Raw genomic sequence first — 16,495 nt, 5'->3', positions numbered from 1 at the left:
TCATACAAGACAGTTTTCTGTAAGTGGTCTGTTTCCGATAGCTGGCTTTTCTTTTGATAGTGATGTCCTTGCTTTGTGCTTTTAATTAATTTATTTATTTTGGTAACTTTTCTCTTTATTTTCTATTGATGTATGGATATGTTATGAGTTACCCAGAGCTCTACTGGCAAAGGAGGAGGCCAGGGGCAAATATTTTTATGATTAAATGAAAACACAAAAAGGCTATGATAATACAAACTTAGCTATTCCTTATACAGTTCACTAAAAGATGGCATAACCACACAAGTCTGTTGTTGCATTTTGAAGTTTTAAGGCTTGCCTTTCTTTTCCGTGGACTGTCTGGTACCATAAACATTGTCCATTTCAGCCAGACTAAAGGCCTGAATGGTAGCAGTGAAATTCTATTCTCCCCTTTCCAGTCAGGGAGGGACCACTCACAGTAGGTGCACTGATGATACGTGTGTGAGAAGCCCAGCCAGCAGACTTACTGGATAGGGACAGGGGGGTGAGTGCTGGTTGAGTGAGCTGTGTAGCACTTCCTTTGCAGCCTCTGCTTCCTTGGCGGCATTTACCTCCATCAGGACAAAGACCATACGGCTGTTTTCAAACCACATCGATGAATGGGCCATGATGGAAGGCTGAGGAGGCCTCCTTTGCTCTTGTGGAGTAACGAAAGACCTGCAGAGGGCAATCAACTCAGGCCAGCTTACAACGGAGACAAATGGTGGAAACGATCCATTGGGAAGTGGATTGTGCGGTAAATGTATGCCCCTTCCTAGGGCTCATGAAGGAAATAAGACTGAATCTTTGCTAAAATCTCTTGTTCTATTAAGATAGAAAAGTAATGCTTGTCGAACAACTAGGGGATTAAGAGAGTGCTCCCTAGAGTCCGTGTAAGAAGTGCGTCTTGTGATCAGGAGACTCTTAACCAGTTGTTGAGATAAGGGGAAATATTGCAACCCTACCGCTGCAGATACTATCACAGCAATGAATTTTGTCATTACCCCGGGGGCCATCGCCAATCCAAAGGGGAGTGCGATGTACTGGAGGAAGGCTGCCCCGCACTGGAAGCGGAGGAACTGTCTGAATTTGTGTCTTATGGTGATGTGGCACTGAGGAGGTCTAGAGGCACAAACCAGATGCCTGGGAGGGAGCTAACATGACAATGGAACAATTCTGAACTTTATGATAAGAAAAGATCTGAGGATGGGCCTGCCCCCCCTCCCATTTTTTGTCTACCAGGAAATACCTGGAATAAAAGCTGAGGTACTGTAGCTCTCTGTTGCCTTCTTTTTGAGGAGGACATCTACCTCTGCTAACAACTGGGGTTGGGAATGGGTGGGTGTGGCGTGGACATGAAATAACTTGGATCACTTCAGAATTCTAGGGCATAACTCAGTGAAACAATGTTGAGGACCCAGTGATCCATAATCACATTCTCTCAAGTGACAGGGGAGAAGACTGCAGGTAGTTGACAAAAGGTCTGTTTGGGGGCTCTGGTAAGGTTGGGAGAAGGGACTCTGGCCCTGCCTTTCTGGAAGTTATGTCTTTTCCAATTCTGAGGTGGAGGTTGTGAGCATGAAGGACTGGGAGGCCTATAAATGGACTGGTGTGGGAACTGTAAGAATGGGTGGGGTCTATAATAAGGTCAGCCTCTCTGGGAAGGCCATTGGGTGGGAATAATACCTAGCTTCTTGGCTGTTAAAAAAAATCCTAATTCTTTCTAGGGCTTTGTTTTAGAGCTACAGAGCTCTGTGCCATCAAAGGGAAGATTCTCCTTTTTTGCATGTGCTTCGTTTGGTAAGGTTGTGCAGCATAATCATGAGTAACTCTTAAGGGAAACAGCAGAAGGCAGATTTACAAGCAGCACAGTCTGCAATGTGTTTAGTGGAGGAAATCTGCTGCCTAGAAAGTTTGTTAGCTTCAGGCTGCAACAACTTAGTGAGACTGTGGTGTTCTTCAAGTATAAAGTCTAAGAATGGGGCAGTCTTTTCCCAGAGGAAAAGCTGGTAATAGACTATAATTGCCTGGTAATTTGAAATCTTGTGGGACAAAGCAGAAGCATAGACCTTCCTGCCTACGCCATCTAACTTATGACCCTCCTTATCAAGGGATACTGAATGAGTGTCCTTATTCCTCCCTTAGATGGAACCTACAACCAGGGAGTTAGCTGTGGGATGATTAAACAAGAAAGGGTAACCCTCTTTCTTCATTCTATAAACGTTCCCCATACTTGCAGAAAGTGGAACTGAAGCAGGTTTGAGAAGAAGAGTTGGTTTTTATACCCCACTTTTCTCTACCTTAAGGAGTCTCAAAGCGGCTTACAATCACAATCCTTTCCGCTCCTCACAACAGGCACCTTGTGAGGTAGGTGGGGCTGAGAGAGTTCTGAAAGAATTGTGACTGGCCCAAGGTCACCCAGCAGGCTTCATGTGGGGGATCAAACCCGGTCCGTCATTCTTAACCACTACACCACACTGGCTCTATCCATAATAGCAAAAGGTACTGGACCTATAGACCTAGCGTGCATGATTTGTGAGTGTAGAAAGAAGCAAAGTGTTTGCCATTGAAAAGGCAGAGGCAAATATGCTGAAGAGAAACGCAAACACAGCAAAGGAAAACACAAACTGTCTCTACAACAGCAGAAAAAGAACTGTGGGAAGGGTGGTCCTTTCCCCTCCACACCAAAAAGGGCAGGATACCTGTTGTGGAAATCCCAATCATAGATCTCCCATGTTGATCTCTAGTTTGGTTTTCTAGGAGCTGACCAAACTCTGATCTGTATGATCTGGGAGCTGAGTAAGAATGCTCTTTCAAGAAAGGAAAAGGTGCTCCTAGGTATACTTGTGGCAAGCATCACTAGAGGGTTCTTATACACATAACCTTGCTAAATTGAATTTAGGGTAAAAATATTTAACAAAAGAGTTGTTGCTTACAAAATCATATATATCAAAAACCATAGAAAGTGTGACTTAGGTTGCCCAATTTAACTACCAAACACATAAACAATAAATACCTTCTACAGTCTCTAATCACTAGAGTCTAATGGGATGTGGAATGGCATGGTATAGCTTGATCTCAACATATCTCAGAAGCTAAGTAGGGTCGGTACTTGGATGAGGGACCAGGAAGGAAGACTCTGAAGAGGAAGGCAAACCACCTCTGCTTCTCACTTGCCTTGAAAACCCCCTTGCTGGGGTTGCCATAAGTTAGTTGCAACTTAATGGGATAGAGATAATATACACACATTTCACATTGTGCATGCTTACAAATTGGACTGCACTCAGAGTTTTACACGTTTCCTGTGTCATGACACCTCACACTAAAACACAAACTAGTGATGTTGCATTGCCTCCTTTTCATTTTTCCTTTCTCCCTTACAAATAAACTTCAGCCATCTTGTCAGCAATGACTAGACTGCACAGCCCCATTTGGTAATGAGTTGTAAAATGAATTTACAGATGGTTGTACACCACAATGGAATGGGCTTGCTTCACTGCATTTGTCCTTTATTTTGGTGCCTAGAACATAAATTTATGAGCATATACTTTCCCCCCAATTGACAGATTTTCTAGAACCAGAAGGAAATTTTCTCAAGGCTTGGTTCATTTCTAGTATTAATTGACAATTGAGAAACTCTTACGTTTTTTATCCAGTGCCTAGCTTCAAGGTGCTTTATAAATAGTAATGATAAAAAATGCATTCTTGCAGATCATTTGATTTCTTTTTTAAAAACTCACCCAAGGAAGAAAATTTAAAAGAAGTGAACTGCTAGCTGAACTACACTTTCCTTAAACACCTAATAATTCCTGGCTTTTACATATGATAGAGGGGGAAAGGTGTTTCAGAAATGATAGTCAAGGCAGCTGAACTATTGTTTAGCATGATGTCCAAATTGATATAGTAGTTTGCAAATTACCAGCAAATTATAATTTAAAATAAATTACTTGAAGTGAATGTGCAAAGCACTGTTTGTGCTAATTATGGTTTGGCAAGATATCTGAATTTATGAGCCCTACTTACAGCCCTTACTTTGGCCACAGAGGCTCCAGCACCATGGAAAGAGGAATGATGAATTTGTGAAGCCAGAGAGATTGAAAATGAAAGCAGAGGAAAAATGCTGCCATGGTTTGTCTGCTACAGCTCAAAAGCTCAGATTGGGGCTTGGGTACTAAGACCTGATGTGTTTTATGGGTTAGACTGCTTGACTAGGACCACAGAGACCCAGGTTGAAATCCCCACTGGTCAGAAAACCTATTGGGCGATGCTGAACCAGTCATTCTTTCAGCCTATCCTGTCTTGCCAGAGTTATTGCAATGATAAAATGGACAAGAAGAGATCCATGTATGCCAGCCTGAGCTCCTTGGAGGAATGTTGGGCTAAAATGCAGTACATAAGCTATGGTTTTTGTAAAATTGTGCTTGTAATGTCTGAATTAGACCAACATGCACTTGTTACTTCTTAAACCCCATTTACTATTGATATTTGATTTGCTCGTTCTGATTTACTATAGCTGATTTGCTATAGTTCATTCTGATCTACAAAACAGAGTGTTGGTGACAACAAGCAGCCTCTGCTGTCCTACAAGCCAATTGTCAGATATACTTCATGGCATAGCTACTCAGTGGTGTGTCCCATCAAACATGGCAGAGTCCTCTTTGCTCATTAAGATCCTCAGGAGATGCCATGCTCTTGTCATGGAACACCAGTGTGGCTAAAGAGCAAAGCTTTATACACAGAACTAGCTCCAGAACTCTGGAACTTCATGTCAAAAGAAGCTCAGCAGTTATCCTTGACTGTCTTTTAGAAAAAGTCTAGAATAAGACTTGAAGTACACATTCAGAGATGTTCTGCGGTACCACCTCAGACTGCAAGCTCAGAATCAAGACTGAATGGTTCTCCATGCTAAGAATCGCTTGGTAGATACCTACCATGTCAGTGAGAAATGGCTTTTAGCCTTCCTGCTCCCTTCCAAGATAGTTTTCTATGGACAGGGAGTTTTGCTGTATGTATCAAACTTTTGACATATATAACCTTGGATCAGCTTTTGCACCAGTCAAGGTCCTCTCTGCAACTTTTGCTTACTGTTCCTTTTCGTTGGCAGGGGAGGACCACTGTAGTATGATGATGAAATTATTGCTCTGTGAAAGCACCCATTCTTTAGAACAGTTTGTCTGAAGAAACCCAGGAAGTTCCCACTTTCTTCACTTTCACAAGCCAATTGAGGCAGTTTTGTTCAACAGAGTTTTTTTGACTAAGTTGTGTGGGCTGTTTCTGTGGGCAGGCGACTGTCAGTGTAAAGTTCTGCTACTTTGGATTGAATTAGTTCTTTTATTATGGATATTAGATTTTATAAATTGTATTGTGTATTTTACAAATGTTACATGTATTTTACATGCTTTGCCTTTTAAATGTGAAATGGGATAGGATTTTTTAAAAATAAACTACTGAAATGTGTTAGAGCATTCAGTCCACCAAATGACATTCTGAAATGGTTCAGTTCGGGCAGGTTGTACCATACAATCTTTCTAAAATGTCAGTCAACCAGAATAAGTGCAAATATGCACTAGCTGTAGTTTAACATTCACCCTTTTGAGAAAAATGTCTTCTAAGTTCAGGAGCATGTCAGCCACATATGTACTAGATGCAGCCCTAATGTATTTATTTATTTATGTATTTATTATTTCCATTTGTTACCCTGCTCTTCCCGGCCAAAGCCAGGCTGTGGCTTGGACTCCTGATTACCAAGCCCTAATCCAAGAATGGAATAGAACTTTAAACCACCTTTTTCTTTACTTCTGCTCTTTTCCTGTCAAGGGACTTGCATGTATTGATAAGCGCTGGGGAGAAAAGCTTGTTTCAGAGAGTGCCAACAATGTTCTGATCTGCACAGGCAAAGTGTTGCATAGAAGAACTGTGAGCAAGATCAGTCCCTATTATCATGTCTTGAAAAATCTGCTTTTCACCCGTCTATCTTTTTAAATTTTATAGCATACAGCCTGATGAAGACTTCTGGTGAGCTGGAAAGCTTGCACAGTGTTTAGTGCCAATTTATTTGGTCCTAACAAGGGGTATTACAGAGATTTTGCTCTTGTTTTGGACCAATATAGCTGTACAATTTTTAAAAATTAGGTTAGGCCATGCTTGGTGCAAAAAGATCTCAAGCTGACCCCAAGGCTGCCAGAACAGATAAACATGGGTATTCTCCCACACTAACTTTTTAAAGAAAGTCCAGCCTAATTTGTAACTTTATAAAAAGCTTACTCATTTCTTTGTAACTATTACTTGGTCTTAACAAACATATTACCCTACTGCAATTTTCAGGTTTTTTTTCCTAATGGACTTATAATTTTGAAAACAGCAGAGCTGCTCTTGGATTTAAGTTAACAATTTATGCTAGGCAAGATCTTTATTCCCCAACCACCCAAGCAGAGCTCCAGCACTATTCCCACTCATGACAGAGGCATGTTCAAGATTAATTATAGAAGAGTTGGTTTTTATATGCCGACTTTTTCTACCACTTAAGGAAGAATCAAACCAGCTTACAATCACTTTCCCTTCCCCTCCCCACAACAGACACCCTGTGAAGTAGGTGGGGCTGAGAGAGCTGTGACTAGCCCAAGGTCTCCCAGCTGGCCTTATGTGTAAGAGTGGGGAACCAACCCGGTTCACCAGATCAGCGTCTGCCACTCATGTGGAGGAGTGGGGAATCAAACCCGGTTCTCCAGATCAGAGTCCACCGCTCCAAACCACTGCTCTTAACCACTACACAACGCAGGCTTACTGAATTACTCCCAGTTATACTACAGAATGACCGGAGATGCTGAAATACCAGGCTCACTTACCCCAACTTAAAGGTACAGAAAACATTGAGAGGAAGAAGAACTTAGGGTTTTTTCTATTTTAAAGGGGGGATCAGTAAATGTATACTAAGTACTCAATTAACTTTAATCATTCACATAAAATCACTGCCTGTACACCACACATGGCATTTTACATTGAACATGAAATAAATAGCATGTCTTTGGTAAGGAATGCAGTTTCTTATACTCTTCCTGCGCATACATTCAAAAAACTGTGGCAAATGATCAGAATTCTTCACACAGTAGTCAGTGATCACATTTACCCTGATTGTGTATGTCTAAAGGCTGTTTTTGTTTGACATATATACAAAATGCAAGCAAAAATACTATGTTGGGCTTACTGGCTATAGCCCTGTTATGATACAAGCTTAGAATCATTTGTTCCTTTAAGTATTTGCATAGCAGGCTCTATGACATGTTAGAGATGTTTTAGAGGCATTATTACATGCAGATGTAAGATTACTTCTGTTGATCTTTATTGTACACTGAACTATAACTGCTTATCCTGCTGTAAAACAGCCAAAAAATGGTTGCTGTGTGGAGGGGGTTTGACAACAGTAGTTCTGTTTGCTTCCTAAGAAGTCTGCTTGGGTGAAAAGAAACATGCAAAACTTTCACCAAGTAAATATTCAAATGCCTTACATACACACACCCATCCTAAGGCCAGTCTTAACTGAAGGTCTCCAATACCCAGCCATTTCCAAGTGCACATGAGAATGTTCTGCAAGTTTAAGTCTATGCTTCTATCTCCCAGAAGGCTCAGACCTCAGCAGTTCACATGACTGAGCACTTCCCTTTCAGTCTATCTTTCTTGCGCTGCTGTTTGGCTTTCTTACCATCTACCTGAAGACTTACACTTCTTCTCTTTTCTAAAGTCAGCAGCTCTTGGAAAAGCTCCTGCACGTTGTAGTTCATTTTTGCCGACGTCTCCATGAAGGAACACTTCCACTTGCTGGCGAGGACTTCGCCTTCACTGGCATCCACCTCTCTCTGGGTATCGTCACTCTTGTTTCCGACCAACATGATAGGGACCTTCTGGATGTCTCCTTTGATGTGACAGACCTGCTCGTAGATCTGCTCCAGCTCTTCCAGCGACTGCCGGCTGGTGACAGAGTAAACCAACATGAACGCATGGCCTTTGGAGATAGAGAGTCTTTGCATGGCAGGGAACTGGTGGCTTCCGGTGGTGTCTGTGATCTGAAGGGTGCAGATATTCTTGTCACAGCAGATCACCTGGCGGTAAGTGTCTTCGACAGTCGGGATGTATGCTTCCCTGAAAGTTCCCCTTACAAAACGAAGAACCAAAGAACTTTTACCGACACCGGCTGCGCCAAACACAACCACTCTATAGTCATTGCTTTGTTCTGGCATCTTGCTTGTTCAGTTGGGAACCAAGGCAAAGACCTTTGTGCTTACATACCCCTGAGGGGAACAGGCCTGTCAAGGAAAGAAAGTTCACAGAAACATAAATATATAACAAGAGGTTACAATGTGTAAACAAACATTTAAAATTTCTCCCTCCCAAATCTAAGGATGGCCAAGCCAGACCATTGGTTTCACACTTTGTAGGAAACTGTTGTGATCAAAGTGAAATATCTTGTCTCCAGCAGCCACAAAGCTCTTCCATCAGGAGAAATAAGACTATAATTGCCCATCAGCATGGAGATCAGCCCGCCCGCCTCATTAATGCTCTTCTGTCCCCAAGCAACAGAGCATCCTGCAGCTGGTGCAAATGCTTGTTGACGCCTGCACTTTGCTGAGTATCACCCTCCCCACAAATAAGCCATTTTTGTTTTCTACCTCTGGCATTTGAGGCAGAGAGGTGGGTTGGTTGCTAATTCCTTATACACATGAAGCTGCCTTATACTGAATCAGACCCTTGGTCCATCAAAGTCAGTATTGTCTACTCAGACCAGCAACGGCTCACATCACCTACTTGCCTAGTTCCTTTAACCTGAGATGCCGGGGATTGAACCTGGGACCTTCTGCATGCCAAGCAAATGCTCTACCACTGAGCCATGGCCCCTACATTATTAAAAATTAGGTTAGGCCATGCTTAGTGCATGCTTATAGCTTCAAGCCCCTTCCCCAATTTATGATTCTGCCTACAGTGGATCTCAAGAAGTGCCAGGCACAGCAGTCTGGCTGCATCGTTCAGAATGATGGATGCAAACTAATACATCCAAGCCCAGTGAGTCATCCTCTGGCATAATCACAGCTGTCAGCAGGCAGGCAAAGGAGCCAGCACTGCAAACAGAGCTGCCTTGCAGTAATGCACAGTTGGCCTCCTTTAGGAAAGAAAAGATTGGCCCATGTCTTCACATTGTACTGTTGTGACCAATTACTTGGGAAACTGTGAGCTCTGTTTACTGTGATTTCTTCCTTGTTCCTCTACGTCAGCTCCCCATATTCTACTGCACATAGAAGAAACATGGTCAGCAATGTCTCAAAGGGCTTCTGCTCTCCCGTACTACAGATACTGGAGTACTCTGAACACATTAAACAGTCTGGAATTTAAGATAATTAAAAATAGGACATTGTAACAAAAAAATCCTCTTGTTGATATTCAACTCTTCCAGAAACCATTACGAGGAATTCTGGAGCCATCTGAATGATGCATCATTAGTTCCCCCATGCAAGTATCCTCTTGCAGTAGCCGCCTGTAAGCCAATATTCCTAGCATCTCACAAACCACCTTTAGAGAGCAATCCTAACCAGAGAAAACTTCATTCAACTCAGTGAGACTTCTAAGAAAACTCAAAGACATGGGATGCACGTAGCCCAGAGAACCACAGTTAAGTAGACATTATACGTGGATTGAACAGCCTCTCTTCAAATATACTTTTAAGGACATACAGATGAGCTCCAGCTTTCATCCTGCTCTAAGGATGAAACTTGCTGGGGAGGCAATATCAGCTACGTTATTTGTCAAGAAAATAGCATCCAGCTGCTGCTAGTCAGGATGTTAGGGCATCTGGGATTTTTCCAGTCCTAATACTACTAACCAAACATTATCAAAACACACAAGTACATCCTACACAAATTGTCAGGCCTACGTGGTAAGTAATCTTAGGGGAAGCGATTGTTACTAATATTAGGAAAGCAGTGTTTCTTTCTGTAACTGGAGCTCTGCTTTCCTAACCTCCTTAAAATAGTTTTAATCATGAATTGATTAGCTTTACTGTAACTCCAGTCACTTCAAAAGTCTTTTGTTTTTGTGCTAAGACATAGTTAAGGGTTAGAACCTAGCTAACATTGTCAGCATTTGTTGAATTTTGAGAACAGATGAGGGCACCTCAATGAAAATGGCTGCCATGGGGTCTAGGAACAATTACAGAATGGTAAGAGGTTCCAAAAAATGTTAGGAAGTTCCAAGCCAAGCATCCTCTTACAATGGATGGAGGTGTTTAAAAATGGATGCTCCCTGCAGTCACCCAAATGATGCCCCCTCGGCTCTTCAGAAGAACCTAATACTCCAATGAAGTGGATGAGAGTTAAGACTGGCTCCTTGTTTTGAGGGGGGGAGAAGAAGGAGGAGTTTTTTTTTTATATGCCAACTTTCTCTACCACTTAAGGTAGACTCAAACTGGCTTACAATCACCTTCCCTTCCTCTCCCCACAACAGACACCCTGTGAGGTAAGTGGGGCTGAGAAAGCTCAGAGAGCTGTGACTAGCCCAAGGTCACCAACTGGCTTCATGTGTAGGAGTAGGGGGGGGAGGAAATCCAGTTCAACAGATTAGCGTCTGCCGCTCATGTGGAGGAGTGGGGAATCAAACCCGGTTCTCCAGATCAGAGTCCACCACTCCAAACCACTGCTCTTAACCACTACACCAAGCAAGTAGGCCACCAGAAAACATGATCAGTGGGTGACATGTTGAGGATCACTGCACTAGGTTATTTGCGGGGGATGAGGATAAATGTCAGCATGAACAAAGTTAGAAATATAGCCAAAAGTCCATGACTAAGTATCTCCTCCACTCCAATTGCAAACCAGTTTGTCCAGATGTCACGGAAGGCTGCCAAAATGTTTGGAAAAGGGTCCACACTTACGATAAATACTGTTGACGTGATGCTGTTGCTAGGATGCATGAGAAAACGCTTTGGAAGATAATAATACTTGCAGTGTTGGGAATTAAATACAAGTACAGACCAACCAACGCTTTTCCAACAGGGCTCTTCTGACGTGAACTGCATGACAGGAGGTGATTCAGCCAATGAAGCTTCTCCTACCATGTGGACGCTAGAAGGGCAAAATTCACCTGCTGCATTTCCTCCTTATCATGTACTTGTATAAGGCCCAAGAGCCCCACCAAAAAAAGAACTGAGCCCATATTTTAATCCTTCCCCTAAACACAAAAGCAATTTCTGGCGTTCCATGGCCCAAATATTTTGTCCTGGCAGTTTCCTCACCCACCTTTGGCAAAACCAAGTGGGAGGAAGATACTGAATCTGGATGTGTAAAACGAGGTTTAAAAATCTCAATTTGGGAAGGATGTATTGGGGGGGGGGGGAAGCCATACACCTTTGACCTCTCATCATGTTCTCCTGTTGAAAACAAAAGAAAGTTGCAAGGGCATTTGCAAAGGGAACACCCTATCCTAACCCTCTGATGGATGAGTCAGTTCAACTGAAACAAACAGGACTTACTTCTAAGCTACTGTATTTCGAACAGGGATGTAAAAAACACATGCTGTTGTTTTTTAACATGCACACGGTTTGTAACGCGCGGGGGGGGGGGGAGCGGTAACCGGCTTCAACTCCCTCTGTACCCACCCTGGCTCGCGCGAGGCACCACCGGGCCCGGGATGCTCCACTGACATCTTTGGATGCCAAGCCTGCGTTCAGCCAGTGCCCCCCTCCGGCCCCCCTGCTCCAGCCGCGCAGGCCTCCCCAGGGGGAGAGCCGGCCGCCAAGCCCCGCGATCCCCAAGACCCCTCCTGGCAACGCGGCTCTTCGTCCGGGGCCAAAAGCATCTCCCTCCCCGCCGATGACGAAGGGCGCTTACCTGACCCGCAGGCGCTGCCAGCCGCGCGGGGGGCGAGCCGCGCGGGGCGCTGCCTGCCGGGCGTGACCGGGGACGGCGCTCCCTGCGGACGCGCTCCGCCGAGCCCCGGCCATCGCGCCGAGAGACGGGGCGGCCCTCCCTGCCTCCCGCGCCAGGCAGCCACGCAGCTCCCCCCCCCCGGAGGCCGCCCGGCCCCGCCTTCGCTCTCGCCCGCTCCGCGCACGGTTCTGCTGGCGGGGGTGGGTAGGTGGGGGTCTCATCCCGTTCCTTCGAGGAGGGGAACCTCCCATTTGCGGTTGCGGTCCGCTTGCCCGAAGGCAACTGGGCCCCCTTCAACATTGTGTGTGTCTAAAGTGCCGTCAAGTCGCAGCCGACTTATGGCTTTTGGGGGGTTTTCATGGCAAGAGACTCACGGAGGTGGTTTGCCAGTGCCTTCCTCCGTGTCAGGCCCTTGTATTCCTTGCAGGTCTTGCATTCAAATACTTGCCAGGGTTGACCCTGCTTAGTTTCTGAGATCTGATGAGATCAGGCTAGCCTGAGCATCCCAGATCAGGGCGTATGTGGTACACAGTTGGCCAAATTTGTCAGTGAACCCCACTTTGAAAGCAATTCCTTTACAGATTGTAAATAGTAACTTTGATTTTAGTTTTTACAGTTTAGTTTCTTACAGGCAGTGCAACATGAAAGAACAAATCATAATAATGGCATGGGTCTGCTGCCAAAAATGGCAGACTTGTGTTGCTGTGCTCTTCTGTACATTATAGCACATGGTTAAGGATGTGTTTGATCTGGTAATGAACATTTCTGCAACTTAACATCTTGTGCTTCTCTGCTACTCCTCCTCCGCATAAGCTGTGTGTGTAAAGTGCCGTCAAGTCATAGCCAACTTATGGCGACCCCTTTTGGGGGGTTTTCATGGCAAGAGACTAACGGAGGTGGTTTGCCAGTGCCTTCCTCTGCACAGCAACCCTGGTATTCCTTGGTGGTCTCCCATCCAAATACTAACCAGGGCTGACCCTGCTTAGCTTCTGAGATCTGACGAGATCAGGCTAGCCTGGGCCATCCAGGTCAGGACCCTTCAGCATTAGACAATGTGTTAAAAATATTAAAGACCTTTTAGTGGCTTGGAAATATAATAGAATTTCCAGTACTATTACTTGATGCAACTAAAATTTTAATTGTACCTTTTTCCCACTTATGTGTTTTTTGAATTTTTTTTATTTCTCATAAAAATTAAATGATAGCCTTATAGGTGTGGGTGGGCCCTCTGTGTCTCCTGGCAACCGGTATTTTTAGACCCAGTCCGCCACTGCCCTTTTGGGCCGCTGGTCTGGAATCATCATAAGGTCTCAAGCAGCCGACCCAGGGGAAGGAGGGAGGATTTGTAATCCAGAGAAGAAAATGCATGGGAGGTTTTGCCGCTCTCTAGATGTACATTTTATCCATCCCAATTCTCAAAGCTCTGCACGGGGTTTAGTGTAGAGGTTGGAGAACTGGGATGGGGAAAATGTGCATCTAGAGAGCGGCAAACCCAAGGCAAAACCTCCCGTGCATAAATGGCCCTAGAGAGGGGAAAGCTCCCACTTTGGACCGCCTGTTCCTCTGCCCCCCCCCCCACATCCCACTCCATTCCCGGGCTTTTTGTATCTCTCAGGTTCTTAAGTGTCAGGCTCAGGCGTCCATCCCTAGCATCCCTAAGCAAACTCACCCAGGCAGGCAGCTCTGAAGCAGTAATACTTTATTAGGAGCAATAGGACAGATAAGAGAAACTGACTGTCTACAAACAGGTGAGGCTTGTAATGAGGAAACATTGGCAGGTACATGGTATAAAGCATTGCAGGCATGGGAAGTAAACATGAGCAAACAATCCCGAGATAAGCAGTTCCCAGAGAGAAAGACTTAACAGTGGCCCAACATCTGTGGAGCTGGGGAAAACAGGACAGGGATACTGTACACAGATTACAGGCATGAGAACTTGACCCTCAGCCAAGCACTGGCCTAACTCAGGCCAACAGCCTATACTAGTAGAGAGCAAAGCCTCGTACTTGCAAGAGCAAAACACACGCTGAAGCTGTATTGAGACAAACGAAAGCATTCCCTAGTTGAGATTTTAGATAGGGTCTCCCTTTTCAGTCAACACATGGAACCATCAGTGCAACATCACTGCACGGTAGCATACCGCCATGTCCCCGTGCTTAGGTTGTCTGCATCTGTTGACATGCAGATAACAAAGGGCAAAGCCGTAGTTGGGGGGAAATTGGCACAGCACCCTTGAGAGTTCCAAAACTTGTCCAGAATGTGCAACTATTGGTAATTTTAAAAGCAGCTCATATACAGATTTAAAATAGTTCCATACTGCTTTTTAAAAAAAGCCTGCAGTGGAAAGCCAGCAAAGAGGATATGCTAATGATAGCAAAAACAAACTTTAAAAACCTTCAGTAGTTGTGTGTATGTGTGTTAAGCACAGTCAAGTCACTTCCGACTCATGGCGTCCCTATGAATCAATTTCCTTCAAAACAATCGTTAACAGCCTTGCTTCCCTTATAGAGTCAATCCATCTCATGTTGGGTCTTCCTCTTTTCCTGCTGCCTTCTACTTTTCTTAGCGTTATTGTCTTTTCCAGTGAGTCTTGTCTTCTCATAATGTGATCAAAGTATGATAGCCTCTGTTTAGTCATTTTAGCTTCTAGGGGCAGTTCAGGCTTGATTTGATGTAGAACCCACTTATTTGTCTTTTTGGCGGTCTGTAAAACTCACCCTCAACACCACATTTCAACTAAATCAGCTTTCTTCCTGTCAGCTTTCTTCATAGTCCAACTTTCACACCCATACGTACTCATTGGGAATGCCATGGTAAGAATTATCTTGGTCTTGGCCACCAGCGACACATCCTTACCCTTAAGAATCTTTTCTAGCTCCTTCATGGCTGCCCTTCTCAATCTCAACCTCATTCTGATTTCTTGGTTGCAGTCTTGAACAATTTCAATTTCCTCATTGTCCACCTTAAAGTTGAGTAATTCCCCAATAGTTGTTACTTTTGTCTTCTTGATTTCAGGCTTCAGTACATATTTTTAATTGAACTAATCCCATCTGGATCCATGATTCCACCTACTGCAAATCAATGATTTTCATCCTTCCCCTTAATATATAGGGCTAATAGAAGCATTCACCTCCCCTTTCACCCCTGCATTCAGCCCCCATTAACCCACTGGCACAAAGTGTGGATTCTCCCCTGCAATAATGATTGTTTCTCTTGATAATGAAAGCCAAGGAGATGCTACTTTTTATATTCCATTTAAAGTTATCTTTTATCTGGCAGATAACTATATCATTGAGACAGCAGCCTAACAGGCAGAAATCCCAGATGTAGCTTTTCCTAGCATGATGAGAGCTACACCTGTGGAATTTCTGCTTGCCATGTATCTGCCCACTTTTTCAGGAAATAAAGATGGCGATTCTATTCATTTTTTTACAAATCAAAGCCAGAAGGGGGAAAAAATGTCTCAAACGTGGGAGTCCAGTGTGACTGTCAAACAGCTTCTTTCCCCTTGACTCATGGTTATTTATTTGCATCTAAAAAGCAAACAAATTAATTACAGATCTGTATCTTGGCTTTATGTTCAAATGTTTTCCAGCCGTTATTGTTTCGAGCAACTGCATTTGTTAAAAAACAGTTATTTTAATTATGTTTTTTCCCCCATGAAGGAGAGGGCTGAATATAGAAAATACGTCTTTCCCCGTCACAGCGTGAGTCATTTTTGCCTGTACTTTCATATGAAGATATTTGTGTTTTAAAAGTGACTGTCAAAATATAGACAATTTTTAAAAGATGCATCTGTAACCATATTTTCAAACCTGATAGCAGCCTACATTGGTAGTTGGGATTGCTAGCTTTCTTAATGACCCTGCTATGCCTTTAGTAGTAGACTGACAGGCAGCAAGTATGCAGGTTAAGATTTTCCTGGCAATATACTAGAGAGAAAACCATGAAATAGTTTTCCCTCAGAAAACTGGGGAGATGGAATTTACTGAATATGGCTTCCCTTCCCCCCTCCCCAATTGATAGGTCAAGAATGTTAATTTAAAAGCAAACTTATTTTAAGACTAATATTGTGAGAAAGATTTTCTCAGTGGCATGAGTTAAAAATTAGGACTTACGCAACCACTCATATGGTAAGTACAAATTTTGTAAATAAATAAATAAATAAATGTTAAGTGAAAATGAAAATAAATTCTTAGGAAGAAGCCGAGAGCAGCCACAAGATGTATGGATCCAAAAATAATAGCCACGTAATACGTTTTATTAGGACCAATAAAAAGAATACAAAACAGTATACAAGTATTCAAGTTTTCCAGAACTCTTTGTCAGGCTGGATGTTTTATTTTTAAAGGAGGAGAGGAGAAAAGTCAGATTATTTCAGGCCCATGGTACATTGTCCTGTGGATTTAAACAAATTAGATGGTACTGAATGAGGTTGGTATATTTTGTGGGAAGGAAAAGAAAGAATTGCAAATATCCAGTTTAAAATATAAGAACTCGTTGCTGATTAAGTCTTGCTCTAGCATCAATTAACATCCACAGGTCCCTTTAAAAGAGGGGAAAGTATAGTAGGATGGATGAGATTA

General features: G+C 43.4%; 1 protein-coding gene across 1 annotated transcript; it reads right to left on the bottom strand.

Moving 5' to 3' along the window:
* Window positions 1–7,540: 7,540 nt before the first annotated feature.
* DIRAS3 (DIRAS family GTPase 3) lies at window positions 7,541–8,258 on the bottom strand. Its single transcript, XM_056845101.1, has one exon. It carries the CDS (start codon window positions 8,232–8,234, stop codon window positions 7,638–7,640), a length of 597 nt encoding a protein of 198 aa, XP_056701079.1. The 5' UTR covers window positions 8,235–8,258; the 3' UTR covers window positions 7,541–7,637.
* Window positions 8,259–16,495: the final 8,237 nt, after the last annotated feature.

The sequence above is a fragment of the Euleptes europaea genome, chromosome 2 (genome assembly GCF_029931775.1).
Source record: "Euleptes europaea isolate rEulEur1 chromosome 2, rEulEur1.hap1, whole genome shotgun sequence".
NCBI classification, from domain to species: domain Eukaryota; kingdom Metazoa; phylum Chordata; class Lepidosauria; order Squamata; family Sphaerodactylidae; genus Euleptes; species Euleptes europaea.
Note: the sequence above shows the minus strand (reverse complement) of the source record. Positions and strands in the feature narration are given on the sequence as shown.